The 23,128-nt window shown below is 43.1% G+C and overlaps 1 protein-coding gene across 3 annotated transcripts in view; it reads left to right on the plus strand.

The window, feature by feature from the left end:
* Positions 1-23,128, plus strand: part of LOC105497951 (GATA zinc finger domain containing 2B) — a 113,673-nt gene that overhangs the window by 75,156 nt on the left and 15,389 nt on the right. For all 3 annotated transcript variants that reach the window (XM_011769508.3, XM_011769511.3, XM_011769509.3), the window contains exon 2: positions 18,665-19,000. In XM_011769508.3, coding sequence (XP_011767810.1) covers positions 18,666-19,000 — 335 coding nt within the window. In that variant the 5' untranslated portion in view covers position 18,665. The remainder of the gene's footprint in view (positions 1-18,664; positions 19,001-23,128) is intronic.

A 23,128-nucleotide genomic window follows, 5' to 3' on the forward strand; every position in this document is an offset into this window, starting at 1 on the left:
TCTGCTAAAAATACAAAAATTAGCCAGGAGTGGTGGCGGATACCTGTAATCCCAGCTACTCGGGAGGTTGAAGCAGAGAATTGCTTGAACCCAGGAGGCGGAGGTTGCAGTGAGCCGAGATCACGCCACTGTATTCCAGCCTGGGTGACAGAATGAGACTCCATCTCAAAAAAAAAAAAAAAAAAAAAAGTAAAGAACAAGAAGGGGCTGGACATGGTGGCTCATGCTTGTAATCCTAGCACTTTGGGAGGTTGAGATGGGTGGATCACTTGAGGCCAGTTCAAGCTCAGTGTGGCCAATATGGTGAAACCCCATCTCTACAAAAAATACAAAATTAGCTGGGCATTGGTGGCATACACCTGTAATCCCAGCTACTTTAGAGGCTGAGGTAGAAGAATCACTTGAACCTGGGAGACAGAGGTTGCATTGAGCCAGGTTCACACCACTGCACCCTAGGCTGGATGACAGAGTGAGACTGTCTCAAAACAAACATAGCAATAAGGAAGCACAGAACAAGCAAGGTAAATAGAACAGAAGATGGTAGAAATAAAACTAAATATATTAGTGATCATTACAAGTGTAAATGTACTAGTCAGTTTTTTAGAAATAATTCAATGGAAAAACAAATTCAGGTAAATACTGTCAAAAACATAAAGGTGTAGAAATTGAAATTAACAGTGAAAAAAATGTTGTAGGTAAATATTAACCAGAAAGTTAATGTCACCATACTAATATAAGACAAACTTTAAGGCAAAAAGAATTATTATGGGAATGGTTTTTGGGGAGTTTTTTTTGTTTGCCTTTTTTTAATAGAGATAGGGTCTTGCTCTGTCATCCAGTGGAGTACAGTGGTATAATCATGGTAAACTGCTGTCTCAAATACCTGAGCTTAAACAGTCCTTCCACCTCAGCCTCCTGAGTAGCTGAAACTGTGGACGCATGCCACCATGCCTGGTTAGTTTTTTTTTTTTTTTTTGAGATGGAGTCTTGCTCTGTCACCCAGGCTTGAGTGTAGTGGTGCAATTGCTCACCGCAGCCTCAGCCTCCCGGGCTCAAGGAATCCTCCCACCTCACATCTCCCTCCTCCGCCGCCCCCGCCAAAGTAGCTGGAACTATAGGCGCGTACTACCATACCTGGCTAATTTTTTATATTTTGTAAACATGGGGTTTTGTCATATTTCCCAGGCTGGTCTTGAACTCCTGAGCTCATGGGATCCACCCGTCTCAGCCTCCCAAAGTGCTGGGATTACAGGTGGGAGCCACCGCCACGCCCAGCCTAATGTTTTAAATTATTTTTAGAAGACAGGCTATCACTATTTTGCATAGGCTGGAACTTTTTTTTTTTTTTTTAATTTAAGCTAATACAGGGTCTGGCTCTGTCATCCAGGCAGGAGTTCAGTGGCTTGATCAGGCTCACTGCAGCCTCAGCCTCCTGTGCTTAAGCAATCCTCATTGAATTGTCTTGGCACCCTTGTTGAAAAATCAGTTGACCATAAATATTAGGGTGTATTTCTGAGTTTTTTTCCATTGATCACTTATCTGTCTTTATGCCAGTACCACACTATTGTTAAATCCACTGTAGTTTTCATCTCAGACAGTAGTCTTCATCTCTAGAAATTTGACTTGAGTCTTTTTGTACATCATCCATTTCTCTGCGTAACTTTTTGAACATAGGGAATGCAGTTACAGTATTAATCTGTTTTAAAGTCATTTTAATTCTAACAGAATTAGTTCTGGGTAAATAGATTTCTTCTGATTGATTATTCTTCTCATTATGGGTCATGTTTTCATGCATCTTTGCAAACCTGTTCATCTTTAATCAAATTCCAGACATTGTGAATTTTATGTTTTTGGGTGCTGGATTATTTTTATTCCTATAAATCTTGAGGGTTGATTTGCAATTCAGTTATTGTATTTGTCAACTGTGTGGGTCTTTGCCTTTTTTTTTTTTTTTTTTTTTTAAGTATATAATTTGTTAGGGCAGTACTTAAACTAAGCAGTACTTAGTTTAGGGCTAAAAGTTCCCTAGTACTAAGGTAGGACTTTTCTGCACACTCTACCCGATACCCCATAAATTTAATTTTTCTAATCTGGGTATTAAGAATAGGCACTATTCCTGGCCCCGTGTGAGTGCTGAGTAGTGCTTGCTCCATTCCTTTCATATGTTTTTTTTCCCCCAGTCTTGGATAGTTTCCTCAGTTACATGTGCTGATCAGCACTCTGATCTCCTCAGTATTTGAGGGGATCATTTTACAGATCTCTGGGCTTCTGAGACTTTATCTGCAGCTTTCTCTGCTGTGATACTCTGTCCTTTGAAATCTGGCTGCCATTATCTCATTATATTCTCAGCTCCATCTCTTCAACTCAGGAGTCTCTCAGGCTTTGCCTTAATCTCCCTCCCCTCCTGCATCATGTCCTGGAAACTCCCTTAGGGCAATAAGCCAGGCCAGTTGTAGAGCTCACTTCACTGCTTCTTGTCACTCTGGAGTCACTGTCCATTATTGCCTGATGTCCATTGTTTTCAAAACCCTTGTTTTTATGGTTTTTTTCTTTTTTTTTTTTTTCTTTTTTTCTTTTTTTTGGTGGTGGTGGTTCTTTTAGGTGAGAGGGTAAATCTCTGGTCTCTTGAATCATCTTGACCAGAAGTGGAAATTGCAACATTGGTTTTAACATCAACAAATTGATCCCTAAATGCTGAGGTGGAGAATGGATAACTAATTGTATATTCCTGCTGTGGGATTCTACACAGCAATTAAAGCAAATGAAGTAGAGCTTTATCCAGTTACTTGGACAGATTTTAAATATAAAAAAAATGAAGGCTGGGCATGGTGTCTCACACCTGTAATCCTGGTGCTTTGGGAAGCCAAAGCAGGAGGATCGTGTGAGGCCAGGAGTTCAAGACTAACCTGGGCAACATAACAAAACCCCATCTTGACAAACAATTTTTTAAAAATTAGCCAGGTATGGTGGTGTGCACCTGTAGTCCTAGCTGCTTGGGAGGCTGAGGTGGGAGGATTGCTTGAGCCCAGGAGGTCAAGGTTACAGTGAGACATGATCACACCACTACATTCCAGCCTGGGCAACAGAGTGAGATACTATCTCTAAAAAAAAAAAAAAAAAAAAAAAAAAAAATGCCAGCTGCAGTGGCAAAAATTAGCCTGGCATGGCAGCATGAGCCTGTAATCCTGGCTACTCAGGAGGCTGAGGCGGGAGGATCACTTGAACCCAGGAAGCGGAGGTTGCAGTGAGCCGACATGGTCCATTGCACTCCAGCCTGGGTGACGGCGAGACTCTGTCTCAAAAATAAATAAATAAGGCTGGGCGAGGTGGCTCACGCCTGTAATCCCAGCACTTTGGGAGGCCGAAGCGGGCGGGTCACCTGAAGTCAGGAGTTTAAGACCACCCTGACCAACATGGTGAAACCCTGTCTCTACTAAAAATACAAAAAAATTAGCCAGGAGTGGTGGCGGGCACCTGTAATCCCAGCTACTCCGGAGGTCGAGGCAGGAGAATTGCTTGAACCCGGGAGGAGGAGGCTGCAGTGAGCTGAGATCGTGCCATTGCACTACAGCCTGGGCAACAAGAGTGAAATTCCATCACATACATACATACATACATACCTACAAACAAAATATGTTAAAAAGCAAAAACAATATTGGAAAGAAAAATGAAGGGTAGTACAGAAGTGATAATTTCTAAAAATACACAAAATATTTATATATTATTAATGGCTACATGTATATGCAATAAACTTATTAAAGTATTTATGAGAATGGAAACAACATCTGAAGGAGGAGGGAGGGGAAAAAAGGGTTGAGAGTGAAGTTACACAGTGCTTCAGTTTTATCTAATGTTTTGTCTCACTAAAAATAGGAGACCACATAGATGCCTCATGACTAGTATCTAAAATACATAAAGAACTCTCAAACTCAACTGTAAAAAGGAACAGCAAAGAGCTCGGTTAGGAAATGAGCAAAAGACATGAACAGAAGTTTCATAGAAGAAAATTACAGATGGCAAATAAACATGTAAAAAGAACATCAGTAGCCATTAGGGAAATGAAAATTGAAACCACAATGAAATACTACCACACACCTATCCAGATGGCTTAAGTAAGAAATAATGACACCGGCCAGGTTCAGTGGCCCACACTTCAAGTCACTTCTCCTCTAGTGGCTGAGATAGGAGGATGGAATGAGGCCCGGAATTTGAGGCTGCAGATTGCTAAGATGGTGCCTCTGCACTCCAGCCTGGGTAACATAGTGAGACCCCATCTATTAAATAACAGTAATAAAAATGACACCACCAAATGCTGGTGAGGGTGTGAAAAACCTGGATTTCTCGTACATTGCATCTGGGAATATATGATGGAGGAAAACAGGTTGGCAGTTTCTTATGAAACCAAACATTCACTTACCATATGACTCAGCAGTTGCACACTTGGGCATTTATCCCAGATAAATGAAAACTTTTCTACAAAAACATTCCCATGAATGTTCATAGCAGCTTTATTCCTAATAACCAAAAGCTGAAAACAACTCAGATGTCCTTCAGTGAGTAAATAAACCATGGTACATCCATACCATGGAATACTACTCAGCAATAAAAAGGAATAAACTGTTGGTACTTGCAGCCACTTGGATAAATCTCAAGGAAATTATCCTAAGTGAAAAAGGCCAATCCTAAAAGTTACATACTGTGTGATTCCAACTTTATAATGATTTGAAAAGCTAACATTTTCTAAATGGAGAACAGATTAGTGACTTTTAGGAGTTAGGAATGAATGTAGCAGGAGATGGGAGGGGAGAGGTAGATGTTATTATAAAACGGTAACACGAGGGATCCTTGAGGTGATGGAATGGTGCTGTTTCTTAACTGTAATAATGGATACATGAACCTAAAAATGTGACAAAATTGTGTAGAACCAAGTATACCTACAAAGGAATACTAATAAAATGGGACATCTGAAGATCTGCTTATTGTATCAATGCTGAGATCCTGGTGGTGATACAGTATTATAGTTTTGCAAGATTTTACCATTGGGGGAAACTAGATAAAGGGTATGTGGGATCTTTATCTCCATCTTTGAAATATTTTATAATAAGAATATGCAATCTCTTCAGTGTGTACAATAAAATTCTCTGTGACCATTTGAGACATCTCTTCTTGTGACTATTTGAGTCACAAGAAGAGGAATCAGAAAAAATAGTGGAAACAAGAAATGAAAATTTTTTGCTTATTAATATTTACTTCAAAGTTTTTAGATTTTAAAAAGATAAATTAGAATTTATGAAAGTATTTTTTTTAAGAATATATTTTTGGCCGGGCACGGTGGCTCACGCCTGTAGTCCCAGCACTTTGGGAGGCCGAGGCGGGCGGATCACCTGAGGTTGGGAGTTCGTCTGAGACCAGCCTCACCAACGTGGAGAAACCGCATCTCTACTAAAAATACAAAATTAGTTGAGCGTGATGGCGCATGCCTGTAATCCTAGCTACTCGGGAGGCTGAGGCAGGAGAATTACTTGAATCCGGGAGGCGGAGGTTGCGGTGAACCGAGATCGCGCCATTGCACTCCAGCCTGGGCAACAAGAGCAAAACTCCGCCCAAAAAAATAATAATTAGTATTTTCGGCAGGGCGCAGTGGCTCATGCCTGTAACCCCAGCACTTTGGGAGGCCGAGGCAGGTGGATGCCCTGAGGTCAGGAGTTTGAGACCAGCCTGACCAACATGGTGAAACCCCATCTCTACTAAAAATACAAAAAATTAGCCGGGCATTATGACGGTTGCCTGTAATCCCAGCTACTCGGGAGGCTGAGGCAGGAGAATCGCTTTAACTTGGGAGGCGGAGGTAGCAGTGAGCCAAGATCATGCCATTGCATTCCAGCCTGGGCAACAAGTGAGACTCTGTCTCAAAAAAAAAAAGAAAATGTTTTCATTTCTACTTAGGAATTTTAAACCAAAACAGCTTTTTGTTTGTTTGAGACAGATTCTTGCTTTGTCACCAGGTCTAGAGTGCAATGGCATGATCTCAGCTCACTGCAACCTCCGCCTTCCAGGTTCAGGGGATTCTCCTGCCTCAGCCTCCCAAGCAGCTGGGATTATAGGCACCCGTCATCATGCCTGGCTAATTTTTTGTATTTTTAGTAGAGACACGGTCTCAACATGTTGGTCAGGCTGGTCTCATACTCCTAACCTCAAGTGATCTGCCTGCTTTGGCCTCCCAAAATGCTGGGATTACAGGTGTGAGCCACTGCACCCAGCCTTCAAAACAGTTTTTTTTTTAATTTATTTATTTTTTTATTTTGGGAGGGAGTCTCCTGCTCTCGCCCAAGCTGGAGTGCAGCGGCGCGATCTCGGCTCACTGCAAGCTCCGCCTCCTGGGTTCACGCCATTCTCCTGCCTCAGCCTCCCGAGTAGCTGGGACTACAGGCACCCGCCACCGCACCTGGCTCATTTTTTGTATTTTTAGTAGAGGCGGGGTTTCACTGTGGTCTCGATCTCCTGACCTTGTGATCCTCCCGCCTTGGCCTCCCAAAGTGCTGGGATTACAGGCGTGAGCCACCGCGCCCGGCCAAAACAGTTTTTTAAACTTACTTTTTATGTGTTAAACACTATTGTTTTGTAAGGATTGTTGTCTCTTGTTCATTATGAATACTGATAACTTTTCAGAGGTAACATAACCATCTTAAGATCTTTTAGACTATTGCTACTTTAAACTTTTAAGTAACATTATATAACTATAGGCTTCACTTTCGTCATTTTTGAGAATTAGAGGTTTTCCAACCTAGCTAACAATTTAGGTTTTTCTGTTCTCTGATGTGATTAAATGAAAGAACAAAGGACAAATATAAAGAGCCTTGTACGTTGCCTTATACAGAGCAGGTACTCCAGTATGTTAATTTATTTTGTTCAAATAACCTCTTCATTCCCCTGTCCTCTGTCTGCCTCTCAGGATCCTCTTAAGTCTTTGCTGCAAATCCAGGTTTTGGTTTGATGTTGTCAGAAACTTCACAAGCATGAATGTAGAGTGGTTTCATTTGGCATTCTTGTTTCTTATAGGAGTCCAACAACAAGTTTAAAGTTGGACATTTTTCTTTTTCTGCTACAGTTGTTTGACACAACTACTCTCTTCCTTAACCTTTTTTTTTTTTTTTTTTGAGACAGGGTCTCGTTCTGTCACCCAGGCTGGAGTGAGGTGGCCTCATCTCAGTTCATTGCAACCTCTGCCTCCCAGGTTCAAGTGATGCTCATGCCTCAGCCACCCAAGTAGCTGGTATTACAGGCATGCACCACCACACCTGGCAATTTTTGTATTTTTAGTAGGGACAGGCTTTTGCCATGCTGGCCAGGCTGGTCTCAAACTCCCAGCCTCAAGTGATCTGCCATCCTCAGCCTCCCAAAGTGCTAGGATTACAGGCGTGAGCCACTGTGCCCAGCCTCTGCCTTCTTATATACTACTTTTCATCCTCACATTTCAGTAAAGAGAAAATTCACCGAAAGGCAAAAGCTGAAGCCAGGGAATAATCCTTTTCTCTGACTGCAAATCTCAGTCACCAACTCCTATCAATTCTGTGTTCTTCCTCTGAATGTAAAAGAGAAAATATGCACATGGTGGCACGCATCTGTAGTTCCAGCTACTCGGGAGGCTGAGGCATGAGAGTTACTTGAACCCAGGGGCCCAGGCTTCAGTGAGCCATAATTGCACCACTGTACTCCAGCCTGGATGACAGAGTGAGACTCAAAAAAGAGAGGCAGGGCACGTCTCTTTGCAGTGAGCTGAGATTGCACCATTGCACTCCAGCCTGGGCAACAGAGCAAAAACTCTATCTCAAAACAAAAAAAAAAAAAGGCAGAGAAAATGAGTTAATGTAAACATCCAAGTATGTATTTTTGTTATATGCACATGCTTCTATTGGAATGAAATTCTGGAAAACAGTAACTTAGTCTTTTTCTAAAAATCTTTACTCCTAATGCCTGACTTTGACATGTAGTATATGATTAATATTTGTGGGGTGGATGGTTGGATAGATGGGCAGATACTTGCTTCTTAAGAAGTACTTACTACACAGTACTTGCTTCTTAAGAAGTCTGCCTCTGAGAAGGGTGTTGTACTGTGTAATAGATTGTGGAAGTGAGCTAGACCTGTGTTGTAATTCCAGATTTACTCTCTAAAGCTTTGCAATTGGGATACACCTCTTCGCACCTGTGAAGTAGAAACAATACTACCTACTTAGTAACTTGTTGAAAAGATTTAACCAAGTTTCTTCTCCAACTGGAATGGAGAAAAAAAAATTCAAGAAAGAATACATGATAAAGTGCCCAACAGCATGTTTGGCTTTAAGTGGGTGGTTAAGAAATAGTAACTGTTACTATTAGGATCACAGAAGAAACAAAAAAAGATTGGTTAGGCATTAAAAGGCAACATACAACCTTCATTTTACAGAATTTTCTTTTTTTTGCAGAGGAATATTTATGTGATAAATTTTCAGTGAATATTATTTTTACAAATTTATAATGGAGGCGTAATTTAACTGTAGAATTTATTTTTAGTATATTTACAAAGTTGTGCAACCATCACAACAGTCCATTTTAGAAGAACATTTACAATCACCCTAAAAAGATCATGTGTGCCCTTTCGTAATAGTTATGTTGGATTTTGTTTTTGCAATTTTATTGTGGTAAAATATATGTAATGTAAAATTTACTATCTTAAACATTTGTAAGTATATAATTCAGTGGATTTAAGTACATTCACATTGTTTTGCAACCATCACCACTTCTACTTGCAGAACTTTTTCTTCATCCCGGAGACTCTGTTCCCATTAAACAATCACCGTCACTCCCCACCCCTACCTTAGCTGGAAACCTCTATTCTACTGGTTTTTTGTTTGTTTGTTTTGTTTTGGGTTTTGTTTGTTTATTTTTGTTGTTGTTACTGTTTTTGAGATAAGGGCATCTTACTCTGTTGCCTAGGCTGGTTTTCAACTCCTGAGGCTCAAGCATTCCTCCCACCCCAGCCTCCCAAGTAGCTAGAATTATAGGCACTTGCCACCGTGCTCAGTCCTCTATTATACTTTCTATCTCTAGGTACCTCATATATGTGGAACCATACAATATTTATCCTTTTGTGTCTGGTTTATTTTACTCAGCATAATGTTTTCAAAGCTTGTCCATTTTACATTGGATTTTGAGGCAGGCATGGTTGTGAGTGCATAAAGTTGAGGTTTATAGATTAGTGAAGACAAGTAGCCGTGGACAGATTGGTCAGAATTCTCAAGCTACCTATTAGGAATAACTTACCTCAGACATTCGTATATCTGGGTTTTGGTTTCTCGCAGCCTCTGATGGGTCAGTTTCTTTCTTGAATCATTAGTGTATAGTAAGGGGAAATTTTTTGATTTACTTTCAGCTATTTGTATAATGACAGTTCAATGAGCCAAGGTAATGATGGCATCCCAAACTCTAGGTCTAGGTTATTGAATTTTGTTGTTTTGTCATACTATCAATGCTCATGAATATATCTCAAAACTTAGAATACTGTAGTATATCAACTTAAATGTATATATCTTGCTGTGTGTACTTAAGAGACGGGGTCTTGCTTTGTCACCCAGGCTGGAGTAGAGTGGTGCATCATAGCTCACTGCAGCCTCAAACTCCTGGGCTCAAATGATCTTCCCACCTCAGTCACTATGCCCAGCTAATTTTTTTTTTCTTCTTTTTCTTCTTTTTCTTTTTTTTCTTTTTATTTTTTTAGGCCGGGTGCAGTGGCTCATGCGTGTAATCCTAGCACTTTGGGAGGCCAAGGTGGGTGGCTCACTTGAGGTCAGGAGTTCAAGACCAGCCTGACCAACATGGTGAAACCTCGTCTCTACTAAAAATACAAAAATTAGCCTAGTGTGGTGGTGAACACCTGTAATCTCAGCTACTTGGAAGGCTGAGGCATGAGAATCACTTGAACCTGGGAGGCAGAGGTTACAGTGAGCCGAGATTGTGCCACTGCACTCCAGCCTGGGTGACAGACTGAGACCTTCTCAAAAAATAATAATAACAAATTTTTTTTTTTTTTAGAGTCTCCCAGGCTGGTCTCAAACTCTCAGCCTCCAGTGATCCTCTTGCCTTAGCCTCTTGAGTCACTGGGATTACATATACAAGCCACTGCCTTACTGTGTACTTTTTCTAAAGTACAGACATACCTCAGAGATCTTGTATGTTCCATTCCAGACCACCACAATAAAGCAAATACTGCAATAAAGCAAGTCACACAAATTTTTTGGTTTCTCAGTGTATATAAAAGTGATGTTTAGGCCAGACGTGGTGGCTCACGCCTGTAATCTCAACATTCTGCGAGGCTAAGGCAGGAGGATTGCTTGAAGTCAGGAGTTTGAGACCAGCTTGGTCAACATGGTGAAACCTCGTCTCTACTAAAAATACAAAAATTAGCTGGGCATGGTGGTATGCACCTGTAATCCCAGCTACTCAGGAGGCTGAGGCAGTAGAATCGCTTGAACTCAGGAGGTGGAGGTTGTAGTGAACCGACATCATGCCACTGCATTCCAGCCTGGGCAACAGAGCAAGACTCTGTCTCAAAAATAATAATAAAAAACATAAGTTATGTTTAGGCCGGGCGCGGTGGCTCACACCTGTAATCCCAGCACTTTGGGAGGCTGAGGCGGGTGGATCATGAGGTCAAGAGATCGAGACCATCCTGGCCAACATGGTGAAACCCCGTCTCTACTAAAAATACAAAAATTAACTGGGCACGGTGGCACGCATCTGTAGTCCCAGCTGCTCGGGGCTGAGGCAGGAGAATCATTTGAACCCGGGAGGCGGAGGTTGCGGTGAGCCAAGATCGCACCACTTCACTCCAGCCTGGGTGACAGAGTGAGACTCTGTCTCAGAAAAAAAAAAAGTTATGTTTACACTATGTTGTAGTCTATTAAGTGCAATAGGATTATGTCTAAAAAAACAATGTATACATCTTAAATAAAAAAGCCTTCTTGCTAAAAAGTGCTAACAATCATCTGAGCCTTCAGTAAGTCATTATCTTTTAGCTGGTAGAGTGTCTTGCCTTCATGTGGATGACTGCTCACCCATTAGTGTGGTGGTTGCTGAAGGTTGGGGTAACCTGACAATTTTTTATTTTTTATTTTTTTTGAGATTATAGGCGTGAGCCACCGTGCCTGCCCAACCTGGCAGTTTCTTAAAATAAGATGAAGTTTGCCACATGGATTGGCTACCTTTCGTGGAAGATTTTCATGTAGCATGTGGTACTCTTTGATACCATTTTATCCACAGTAGAACTACTTTCAACATTGGCGTCATTTCTCTCAAACCCTGCTGCTGCTTTGTCAGCTTAAGTTTATGGAATATTCTAAATCTTCTGGTGTCATTTCAACAGTGTTCACAGCATCTTACCAGGAGTAGATTCCATCTCAAGAAACCACTTTCTTTGCTCATCCATAAGAAGCAATTCCTTATCCATTCAAAATTTTTTTTGTTTGTTGGTTTTTGCTTTTTAAAGAGTCTCAGTTGTGGTCTGTCACCCAAGCTCGAGTGCAGTGGCATGATCGTAGCTCATTGTAACCTCAAACTCCTGGGCTCATGCAATCCTCTCACCTCACCCTCCTGAGTGAGGTGCATGCCACGGTGCCCAGCTAATTTTTTTTTTTATTTTTTGTAGAGATGGGGTCTCACTTTGTTGTCCAGGTTGGTCTCAAACTCCTGAGCTCAAGTGATCCTCCTGTCTCAGCCTCCTGAAGTGCTGGGATTACAGGCATGAGCCACTGTGCCTTGCCCAGGCTCCCTTCTAATTGTAGTTTTCTTGCTGTTTCTACCACTTTTGCAGTCATTTCTTCCATTGAAACCTTGAACCTATCAAAGGTCATCTGTGAAAGTTATAATCACCTTCTTTCAAATTCCTGTTAATGTTGATAGTTTTAGGCCAGGCGTGGTGGCTCATGCCTGTAATCCCAGCAATTTGGGAAGCCGAGGTAGGTGAATCACCTGAGGTCGGGAGTTCGAGACCAGCCTGACCAACATGGAGAAACCCTGTTTCTACTGAAAATACAAAATTATCTGGGCCTGGGGTGGCACATGCCTGTAATCCCAGCTACTCAGGAGACTGAGGCAGGAGAATTGCTTGAACCTGGGAGGTGGAGGTTGCAGTGACCCGAGATCGCACCATTGCACTCCAGCCTGGGCAACAAGAAGAAAACTCTGTCTCAAAAAAAAAAAAGAAAGAAAGAAAAATGTTGATAGTTTTGCTTCCTCCTGCAATGGTAAATAATTTCCAGGAAGTTTTTAAAATTTTTATTTGTATAGAGACAGGGTCTTGCTGTATTTCCCAGGCCAGTCTCAAACTCCTGGGCTCAAGTGATCTTCCCACCTGGGCCTTGAAAGCACTGGAATTACATGTGTGAGCCACCATGCCTGGCCTAAAATATATTAATATTTCTTTTTCTTTCTTTTTTTTTTTTTTTGAGACTGAGTTTTGCTCTTGTTGCCCAGGCTGGAGTGCAGTGGCATGATCTTGGCTCACTGCCACCTCCCCCTCCCAGGTTCAAGCGATTCTCCTGCCTCACCCTCCCAAGTAGCTGGGATTACAGGCATGTGCTGCCACGCCTAACTTTGTATTTTTAGTAGAGATGGGGTTTCACCATGTTGGTCAGACTGGTCTCGAACTCCTGACCTTAGGTAATCCACCTGCCTCGGCCTCCCAAAGTGCTGGGGTTACAGGCATGAGCCACCATGCCCAGCAATATTTCTTACATGGGAAGACTTGAAAGTCAGAATTACTCCTTGATTCATAGTCTATAGAATGGATGTGTTAGCCACATGAAAACAACATTAATCTCCTTGTTCATCTCCATCAGAGCTCTTGGTGACTGGGTGCATTGTCAGTGAGCAGTAATATTTTGAAAGGGATCTTTTTTCTGAGCAATAGATCTCAGCCATGAGCTTAAAATATTCAGTAAACCATACTGTAAACAGATGTGCTGTCATCCAGACGTCATTGTTCCATTGAGAGAGTACAGGCAGAATAGATTTAGCCTAATTCTTACCTTTTTTCTAAGAGATGGAGTCTTGCTGTGTTGTCCAGGCTGGAGTGCAGTGGCTATTCACAGGTGCAGTCATAGTGTTCTACAGCCTCAAAATCCTGAGCTCAGGCAACCTTGCTGCCTCAGCCTACCACATAGCTGAGACTACTGGCGTGCACTACTATGCCCAGTTTATTTAACGTAATTCTTAAGTGCCCTAGAATTGTTGGAATAGTAAATGATCACTGACTTCAATTTAAAGTCACCAGCCATATTAGCCTCTAACAAGATAGTCAGCCTGTCTTTTGAAGCTTTGGAGCCTGGTATTGGCATCTCTCTATGAAAGTCTTCCAGTAGAAGGCTATTTTGTCTACATTGAAAATGTACTGTTCACATGGACTTATAGATGAAAACAGTAGATACTGAGTACTCCAAAAAGGGGAGGAATAGAGTGGGGGATAAGGGTTGAAAAACTACCCATTGGGTACTATGTTAGCTATTTGGGTGATGGGTTCAGTAAAAGCCCAAACCCCAGCATTATGCAATATATCCATTTAATAAACCTACACATGTATCCCTTAAATCTAAAATAAAAATTAGAAAATTTTAAAAAGGGAAAATAATGTACTGTTAATGTGTCACCTTTGTGGGTTATCTCAGCTAGATCTTATGGATAACTTGCGTTAGCTTCTACATCAGGACTTGGCTACTGCTGTGCCTTGTACTTTTGTGTTATGGCATGACTTCTTAAACCTCATGAACCAGCCTTTGCTAGTTTCCAACTTTTCTTCTGCAGGTTCCTCACCTCTCCCAGCCTTCACAGAATTGAAGAGAGTTAGGGCCTGATTCTGAATTAGGCTTTGGCTTAAAGGAATGTTGTGGCTGGTTTGATCTTGCCAGTACACTAAAACTTTCTCCATATTGCCAGTAAAGCCTTTGCACTTTGCCGTTATGTGTGTGTTCACTGGAGTAGCACTTTTAATAATTCCTTCAGGAACTTTTTCTTTGCATTCACAACTTGGCTAACCTTTTTTTTTTTTTTGAGACGGAGTCTCGCCCTGTCGCCTAGCCTGGAGTGCAATGGCGCGATCTTGGCTCACTGCAACCTCCGCCTCCTGGGTTCAAGTGATTGTCCTGCATGATCCTCCTGAGTAGCTGGGATTACAGGCGCATGCCACCACACTTGGCTAATTTTTTGTATCTTTAGTAGAGACAGCGTTTCACCATGTTGGACAGGCTGGTCTCGAGCTCCTGACCTCGTGATCTGCCCACCTCGGCCTCCCAGACTGCTGGGATTACAGGCGTGAGCCACCACACCCAGCCACAATTGGCTAACTGTTACATGCAAGAGGGCTAGGTTTTAGCCCATCTTGGTTTTCAACAAGCCTTCCTCGCTGAGCTTAATCATTTCTAGCTTTTGATTTAAAGTGAGAAACGTGTGACTCTTCCTTTCAGTTGAACACTTAGAGACCCTTGTAGGGTTAATAATTGGTCTAACTTCAATATTGCTGTGTCTCATAGTAAAGAAGCTGGAGAAAGAGAGAGATGGGAGAACAGCCAGTCTGTGGAACAGTCAGAGCACGCACAACATTTATTAAGTTTGCCATCTTCTGAGTACAGTTAATGGTGCCACAAAACAATTAAAATAGTAATATTAAAGATACTGATCATTACCAAAATGTGACACAGAGACAGAGTGAGAACATACTGTTAGAAAAATGATACCATTAGGGTTGCTCAATACAGGGCTACCGCAAACATTCGTTTTTTGTTGTTGTTGTTTGTTGTTGTTTGAGACAGAGTCTTGCTTTTGTCGCCCAGGTTGGAGTGCAGTGGCGCGATCTTGGCTCACTGAAATCTCTGCCTCCTGGGTTCAAGCGATCCTCCTGCCTCAGCCTCCCAAATAGCTGGGATTATAGGCGTGTGCCACAACACCCGACTAATTTTTGTATTTTTAGTAGAGACAGGGTTTCACCATGTTGGCCAGGCTGGTCTCGAACTCCTAACCTCAAGTGATCCGCCTGCCTTGGCTTCCCAAAGCGCTGGGATTACAGGTGTGAACCACTGTGCCTGGCCTTGTCTTCCTTTAACACAGTATCTGCAAAGCACAATAAAGTGAAATGCAATAAAATGAGGCATGGCTATACTTTTTGCATCTAGGTGTATAATCAGTTGAGTGGCAGACTTTTCCTACCCTCCCCAACTTACCATAGTATGCCCAGTTACTACTCTCAGTTATATAGTGCTGATTGAAGTACTAAAGACATTTAACTATAGAGTTAGGGGGGTGTTCTGTAGCACTCCACTTTCTAGTCTCTCCATCTGAAGATTTTTTTTTTTTTTTTTTTTTTTTGAGACGGAGTCTCGCTCTGTCGCCCAGGCTGGAGTGCAGTGGCCGGATATCAGCCCACTGCAAGCTCCGCCTCCTGGGTTTACGCCATTCTCCTGCCTCAGCCTCCCGAGTAGCTGGGACTACAGGCGCCCGCCACCTTGCCCAGCTAGTTTTTTGTATTTTTTAGTAGAGACGGGGTTTCACTGTGTTAGGATGGTCTCAATCTCCTGACCTCGTGATCTGCCCGTCTCGGCCTCCCAAAGTGCTGGGATTACAGGCGTGAGCCACCATGCCCGGCCTCCATCTGAAGATATTTTTCAGAGGTAAATTGGGAGGTGAAGTGTGATAAAAATGTTCTAAAGTTGATTATAATGATAGTTGCACAGCTTTGAATATGCTAAACATGGAATTGTATACTTTATATAGGTAAATTGCATGATATGTGAATTATATCTCAGTAAAGCTCTTCTTATTTTATTTTATTTTACTTTAAGTTCTGGGATACATGCACAGAAACTGAAGGTTTATTACATAGGTATACATGTGCCCTGGTGGTTTGCAGCAGCTGTCAACCTGTCATCTAGGTTTTAAGCCCCACATGCATTAGGTATTTGTCCTAATGCTCTCCCTCCTTTTGCCTCCCACCTCCCGACAGACCCAGGTGTGTGATGTTCCCCTCCCTGTGTCCATGTGTTCTCATTGTTCAACTCCCACTTACGAGTGAAAACATGCAGTGTTTGGTTTTCTCTTCCTTTGTTAGTTTACTGAGATTGATGGCTTCCAGCTTCATCCACTTCCCTGCAAAGGACATGGACTCATTCTTTTTTATGGCTGCTAAAGCTGTTCTTTAAAAAGAGAAGGAATTAAAAAACATTACCCCAAAATTCAGAAGTTTGGGTTCTGACTTTTCTCTTGTCTCTAAAAGGTGTGTTTCTGCCTGTAATCCCCAGCACTTTGAGAGACTGAGGCAGGAGGATCATTTGAACCCAGGAGTTCCAGACCAGCCTGGGCAACATAGTGAGACTTTGTCCTGCAAAAAACTGAAAAGTTAGCCCAGTGTGGTGGCATGCGTCTCTAGCTACTCAGGAGGCTGAGGCGTGGAGGATTGTTTGAGCCCTAGAGTTTGAAGCTGCAGTAGGCTATGATTGTGCCACTTGCACCCTAGCCTGGGTGATAGAGTGAGACCCTATCTCTCAAAAATAAAAATAAAAACAGGCCGGGCATGGTGGCTAATGCCTGTAATCCCAGCACTTTAGGAGGCCGAGGCGGGCAGATCGCAAGGTCAAGAGACTGCGACGATCCTGGCCAACATGGTGAAACCCTGTCTCTACTAAAATACAAAAATTAGCTGGACGTGGTGGCACACACCCATAGTCCCAGCTACTTGGGAGGCTGAGGCGGGAGAATCACTTGAAGCTGGGAGACAGAGGTTGCAGTGAGCTGAGATCTCACCACTCCACTCCAGCCTGGTGACAGAACAAGATTCCATCTCAAATAAATAAATAATAAAAGGTGTGTGTTTCATTTTTTGGTTTTGTTTTGTTTTTGTTTTGAGACAGAGTTTCACTCTGTCACACCCAGGCTGGAATGCAGTGGTGAAATCTTTGCACACTGCAACCTCCACCTTGCAGGTTCAAGTGATTCTTATGCCTCAGCCTCTCAGGTAGCTGGGACTACATGAAAGCGCCGCCATGCCTAATTTTGGTATTTTTAGTAGAGACAGGGTTTCACCATGCTGGCCAGATTGGTCTCGAATTCCTGACCTCAAGTGATCTACCTACCTCAGCCTCCCAAAGTGCTGGGATTACAAGCGTGAGCCACTGCACCCAGCCCCTGTTTCTTTTTTCTTTTTTTTTAATTGCAACTGGAAAATAATCTTTTTTATTTTATTCCTCCCTCCCTCCCTCCCTCCCTCCCTCCCTCCCTTCCTTCCTTCCTCCCTTCTTTCCTTCTTTCCTTCCCTCCCTCCCTCCCTCCCTCTGTTGCCCAGGCTGGAGTGCAGTGGCAAGATCTCAGCTCACTGCAACCTCCACCTCCTGGGTTCAATCAGTTCTCTGCCTCAGCTTCCCAAGTAGCAGGGATTACAGGTGCCCGCCACCCAGCCCGGCTAAGTTTTTGTATTTTTAGTAGAAATGGGGTTTCACCATCTTGGCCAGGCTGGTCTTGAACTCCTGACCTTGTGATCCACCCGCCTCAGCCCAATGCTGGGATTATAGGTGTGAGCTGCTGTGCCCAGCCCTGGAATAGAAGAAAATTTTAAGCATTCCATTTTTACAAATGAAATTAAAACTTGGGAAGGTAAAGTAACTTACTAAATATTTGACCTGGTTAACATAAGTAGCAATTTTAACCTGTGTTTCTTTGACTTAAAAGATTTTCTTACTATTTTATCTGTACTGTTTCCTACCAGGACAACAACCCTGGATTTGAAAGTGTTGGAGAAAATCTAAATCTGAATTTGCATTTGAATTTTTTGTTGTTTGTTTCTTAAGACAGAGCCTCACTGTATCACCCCAGCTGGAGTTCAGTGGGGCAATCAGGCTCACGGCAGCCTCAACCTCCTGGTCTCAAGCAGTCCTCCCACCTTAGCCTCCCAAGTAGCTGGGACTACAGGCATGTGCCACCATGCCTGACAAATTTTTAATTTTTTTGTAGAGATGGGGTCTCACGATTTTTCTCAGGCTGGTCTTGAACTCCTGGGCTCAAGCAGTCTTCCCACCTCAGCCTCTGGAGGAGCTGGGAATATAAGTTGAGCCACCATGCTCGGCCTACATTTAGATTTTGTTAGTGTAAAAAAAATCAAAGTGAAAAGGGAAGATAATGATTAATTAGCTTATCAATTTTGCTTCATGAGTAAAGAAAAAAATAGTGCTGCTTATCAGGCTAACCACCTAAGTTCTTCATTTTAAAAAGCTTCTTCAGATTTTGAATCTGCTAACCCTGGTAACATGCAGTTTACCTATGTAACAAACCTGCACGTGTACCCTTGAAATAAAATAAAATAAAAGCTAAAAAAAAAAAAAAAAAGGTTTTCAGTCTGTATCCATATAGAATTCAGGGCAAATATCAACAGGCCTCACTTATGTAAATTTAAGTTTACTTAAATTGCTGAGGTTGAATGGAGAGCTCTCCTTTAATATAGATGTTCTAGGACAATATCAGGACATTAGCTTAGTTAACTTTGAACTCTGTGTGTGTGTGTGTGTGTGTGTGTGTGAAAGAGAGAGAGATTCTTGTAACTTTATACTATTTAAGGGACTTTATTCTGATCTTACTTGTAGTTTTCTTTCCATAGGATGGATCGAATGACAGAAGATGCTCTTCGCTTGAATCTGTTGAAGCGAAGCTTGGACCCAGCAGATGAGCGAGATGATGTCCTGGCAAAGCGACTCAAAATGGAGGGGCACGAGGCCATGGAACGTCTGAAAATGTTGGCATTGCTCAAAAGGAAGGATTTGGCAAATCTTGAGGTGCCACATGAGTTACCCACCAAACAGGATGGCAGTGGTGTCAAGGGCTATGAAGAAAAACTTAATGGGAATCTCAGGCCTCATGGAGACAACAGGACTGCTGGAAGGCCAGGCAAAGAAAACATCAATGATGAGCCTGTGGATATGAGTGCTAGACGGAGGTATGGCTCAGTTCAACTGCCTCCAGAGATAGGGTCATCTCATAAAGCCTGTGAAAATGGAATGAATTCCAGTGAGAGGAGGGTATTTTTCATCCTAAAGATTCTTAAAAGAAGATACATCATCGAGTTTGACCATAAATTCATTTTATTTCCAAATGAAACCAGGTGCCTCAAAAACTGCTTAGCCTACAGAGAATCATAGTTCTTACTCTTAAGAGAAAAAATGGTCATTTCTAGATAAAGGGGCCACTAGATATCTGATAGGCCAAATGGAAGTGAGTTAATGTATACCTTCAGTCTAATCTTCATGGCCATCTTATGAGGAGAAAAATAGTCTTTTTGTCAGATAATTCCAGGAGTTTTAGGATGTATTTATTGTGGAGTCCCAGCTTTTATGGCATCCAAAAATGTGGGCCTAGCTTTTCTTGTGTCAGAAAGCAAATTATCTTCATGTGGTAAGTCTCTGCATTCTTGCTGTATCTGTACCACTTCCCCCAGCTCCCCCATATACATATACATTCATTTGTACATATATGTTACTCTCTCTTTCACTCACTCACACATGCAAACGTGTTTTCCCAGGCCTTTTTTTCTGGTGTCTCTCAAGGTTGAGTACTTGAAACTGTAGAGCACACGGTAAGGAGAGATACCTGGATCTGGCCAATGGTTGAGTCTACCTGTGCAGTGAATCATAGTACAGATAACCCTAGTTTGGGGTTTTTTTGTTTTTGTTTTTGTTTTTTATGAGTTTTTTTGGTGGTTTTGGTTGGTTTTGTTTTTTGTTTTGTTTTGTTTTGTTTTTTTGAGGCAGGGTCTTGCTCTGTTGCCCAGGCTGGTGTGTAATGAGTGGCATGACCCGCTGGATTCAAGCGATCTTCCCACCTCAACCCCAACTCACCCCACCCCCGAGTAGCTGGGACTACAGGCACATCCCACCATGCCCATCTAATTTTTGTATTTTTGTAGAAACAGGTTTTTGCCATATTACCCAGGCTGGTCTAAAATTCCTGAGCTCAAGTGATCCTCCCTCCTTGGCCTCCCAAAGTGCCAGATTACAGGCGTGCGCCACCGCACCCGTCCAGTTTTTCTTTTTTTTTTTTAAGATAAGGTCTCACTTTGTCACACAGTCTTGAGTGCAGTAGCATGATCATAGCTCATTGTAACCACCAACTCCTGGGCTCAGGTTATCTTCCCGCCCTAGCCTCCCAAGTAGCTGGGACTAAAGGTGTGCATCATCACACCCAGCTACATTTTGAATACTTTTGTAGAGACAGAGTCTCACTATGTTGCCCAGGCTGGTCTCAAACTCCCAGCCTCAGGTGATTTTCCCACATTGGCCTCCCAAAGTGCTGGGACTACTGTCGTGAGCCACCACACCCAGCCTATGAGCCACCACACCCAGCCTATGAGCCACCACACCCAGCCTATAACCCTAGTTGTGTGTGTGTGTGTGTGTGTGTTTTTGTTTTTCTTGAGTTGGAGTTTCACTCTTTTTGCCCAGCCTGAGTGCAATGGTATGATCTCGGCTCACTGCACCCTCCACCTCCCGGGTTGTAGTGATTCTCTTGCCTCTCTACTCTCATGAGTAGCTGGAATTACAGGCGCGTGCCACCACACCCAGCTAATTTTGTGTTTTTAGTAGAGATGGGGTTTTAACCACGATAGCCTGGCTGATCTCCAACTCCTGACCTCAGGTGATCTTCCCACCTCGGCCTCTCAAAGTGCTGGGATTATAGATGTGAGCCACCACACCCAGCCAACCCTAGCTTTTAAAACATTCAGTTTAGGCTGGGTGCAGTGGCTCACGCCTGTAATCCCAGCACTTTAGGAGGCCGAGGCGGATGGATCACGAGGTCAGGAGATCGAGACCATCCTGGCTAACACGGTGAAACCTCGTCTCTACTAAAAATACAAAAAATTAGCCAGGCGTGGTGGCAGGTGCCTGTAGTCCTAGCTACTCGGGAGGCTGAGGCAGGAGAATGGTGTGAACCCGGAAGGCAGAGGTTGCAGTGAGCCGAGATTGCACCACTGCACTCCAGCCTGGGTGACAAAGCGAGACTCCCTCTGAAAAAAACAAAAACAAAAACATTCAGTTTATAAATAGTTCAGAAACAGCTGATAGCTGTGAGAATTAGTCTTCAGTGTTCAGTTGCCCTCCAAATGACCTTGCTGAGTTTGTTGTAGGACTGATCCAAAGCAGAATCTCTAAAAAGCTGAACTGATGGAGAATGAAGAAGAAAGGAATGGTTATAACCTTACACATGTTACTTTCTCTACCTTTTGATGTCTCCTTACTGGTCTTGTCCGAGGATTATTTTTTTAAACCACGCTCCACAAGCAAACATTATTCTTGGTAGTAACTTTAAAAAGTCTTAGTAAGCGGTGGCTCACACTTGTCATCCCAGCACTTTGGGAGGCCGAGGTGGGTGGATCACCTGAGGTCAGGAGTTTGAGACCAGCCTGGCCAACATGGTGAAATCTTGTCTCTACTAAAATGAAAAAATTAGCCAGCTGTGGTGGCACGCACCTGTGTTCCTAGCTACTTGGGAGGCTGAGGCGTGAGAATTGTTGAACCCCGGTGGCAGAGGTTGCAGTGAGCTGAGATCGCACCACTACACTCCAACCTGAGCGACAGAGTGAGACTCTTTTTTTTTTTTTTTTTTTGAGACGGAGTCTCGCTCTGTCGCCCAGGCTGGAGTGCAGTGGCCGGATCTCAGCTCACTGCAAGCTCCGCCTCCCGGGTTCCCGCCATTCTCCTGCCTCAGCCTCCCGAGTAGCTGGGACTACAGGCGCCGCCACCTCACCCGGCTAGTTTTTTGTATTTTTTAGTAGAGATGAGGTTTCACCGTGTTAGCCAGGATGGTCTCGATCTCCTGACCTCGTGATCCACCCGTCTCGGCCTCCCAAAGTGCTGGGATTACAGGCTTGAGCCACCGCGCCCGGCCTCGACAGAGTGAGACTCTTATCTCAATTTTTTAAAAAAGCAAAAAGAACAACAACAAAAAACTCTTAGGAAACCTCAGGCAGATTCCCTAGAGGTCCTTGAAGAGAAGAAAAATACTTGTAATTTATAGGTAGTGCCAGCAGAATATTATATAAATAGGTTCATTTTTAGATTGCTTGAAAGAAAAGGACGTCGGTGAATGAGATCATGAACCTGAGTAACCTACTTGCTTTTATAATCACCCTTACCCTTCTGGAGCAAGTAACTTATCCTACTTCACTGGGGACAAAGAGTTAAAGAAATGTTAGGTGGATTCTTCACATCCCAAATTGGAACTCTTAAATGCATTTTTCTTGCCTTCCCTTTCCCTTTCCTGACAAGGTCTCACTCTGTCGCCCTGGCTGGAGTGCAGTGTGGCATGATCTCCACTCACTGCAACCTCCACCTCCCAGGCTCAAGCAATCCTCCTGCCTCAGCTTCCCAAGTAGCTGGGACTACAGGCGTGTGCCCCTATACTTGGGTAACTGTTTTGTATTTTTAGTAGAGACGAGGTTTTGCTGTGTCACCCAGGCTGGTCTCTTAACTCCTACACTCAAGTGATCTGCCCACCTTTGCTTCCTAAAGTGCTGGGATTACAGGCATGAGCCACCATGCCGGGCCCAACATTTTTCATAGAAACTTTGTTAACACAGTTTTTTTTTTTCCTGTTTTCAGTCCTGCTTCTGTAGACATTTTGGTAAGATCTCATTAGTGCTATTGGAATTGTATTATATTGCAGGTACAGACAGTATATGTTAAAAAGTCAGACTTCCTGAAAACCCAAGGTTTTTTTTTTTTTTTTTTTTTTTTTGAGACGGAGTCTCGCTGTGTTGCCCAGGATGGAGTGCAGTGGCCGGATCTTGGCTCACTGCAAGCTCCGCCTCCCGGGTTCACGCCATTCTCCCGCCTCAGCCTCCCAAGTAGCTGGGACTACAGGCGCCCGCCACCACGCCCGGCTAGTTTTTTGTATTTTTAGTAGAGACGGGGTTTCACCATGTTAGCCAGGATAGTCTCGATCTCTTGACCTCGTGATCCACCCGCCTCGGCCTCCCAAAGTGCTGGGATTACAGGCTTGAGCCACCGCGCCCGGCCTTTTTTTTTTTTTTTTTTTTAAGATGGAGTCTCGCTCTGTTGGCCAGGCTGGA

This window comes from Macaca nemestrina, chromosome 1 (genome assembly GCF_043159975.1).
Source record: "Macaca nemestrina isolate mMacNem1 chromosome 1, mMacNem.hap1, whole genome shotgun sequence".
Taxonomy (NCBI): domain Eukaryota; kingdom Metazoa; phylum Chordata; class Mammalia; order Primates; family Cercopithecidae; genus Macaca; species Macaca nemestrina.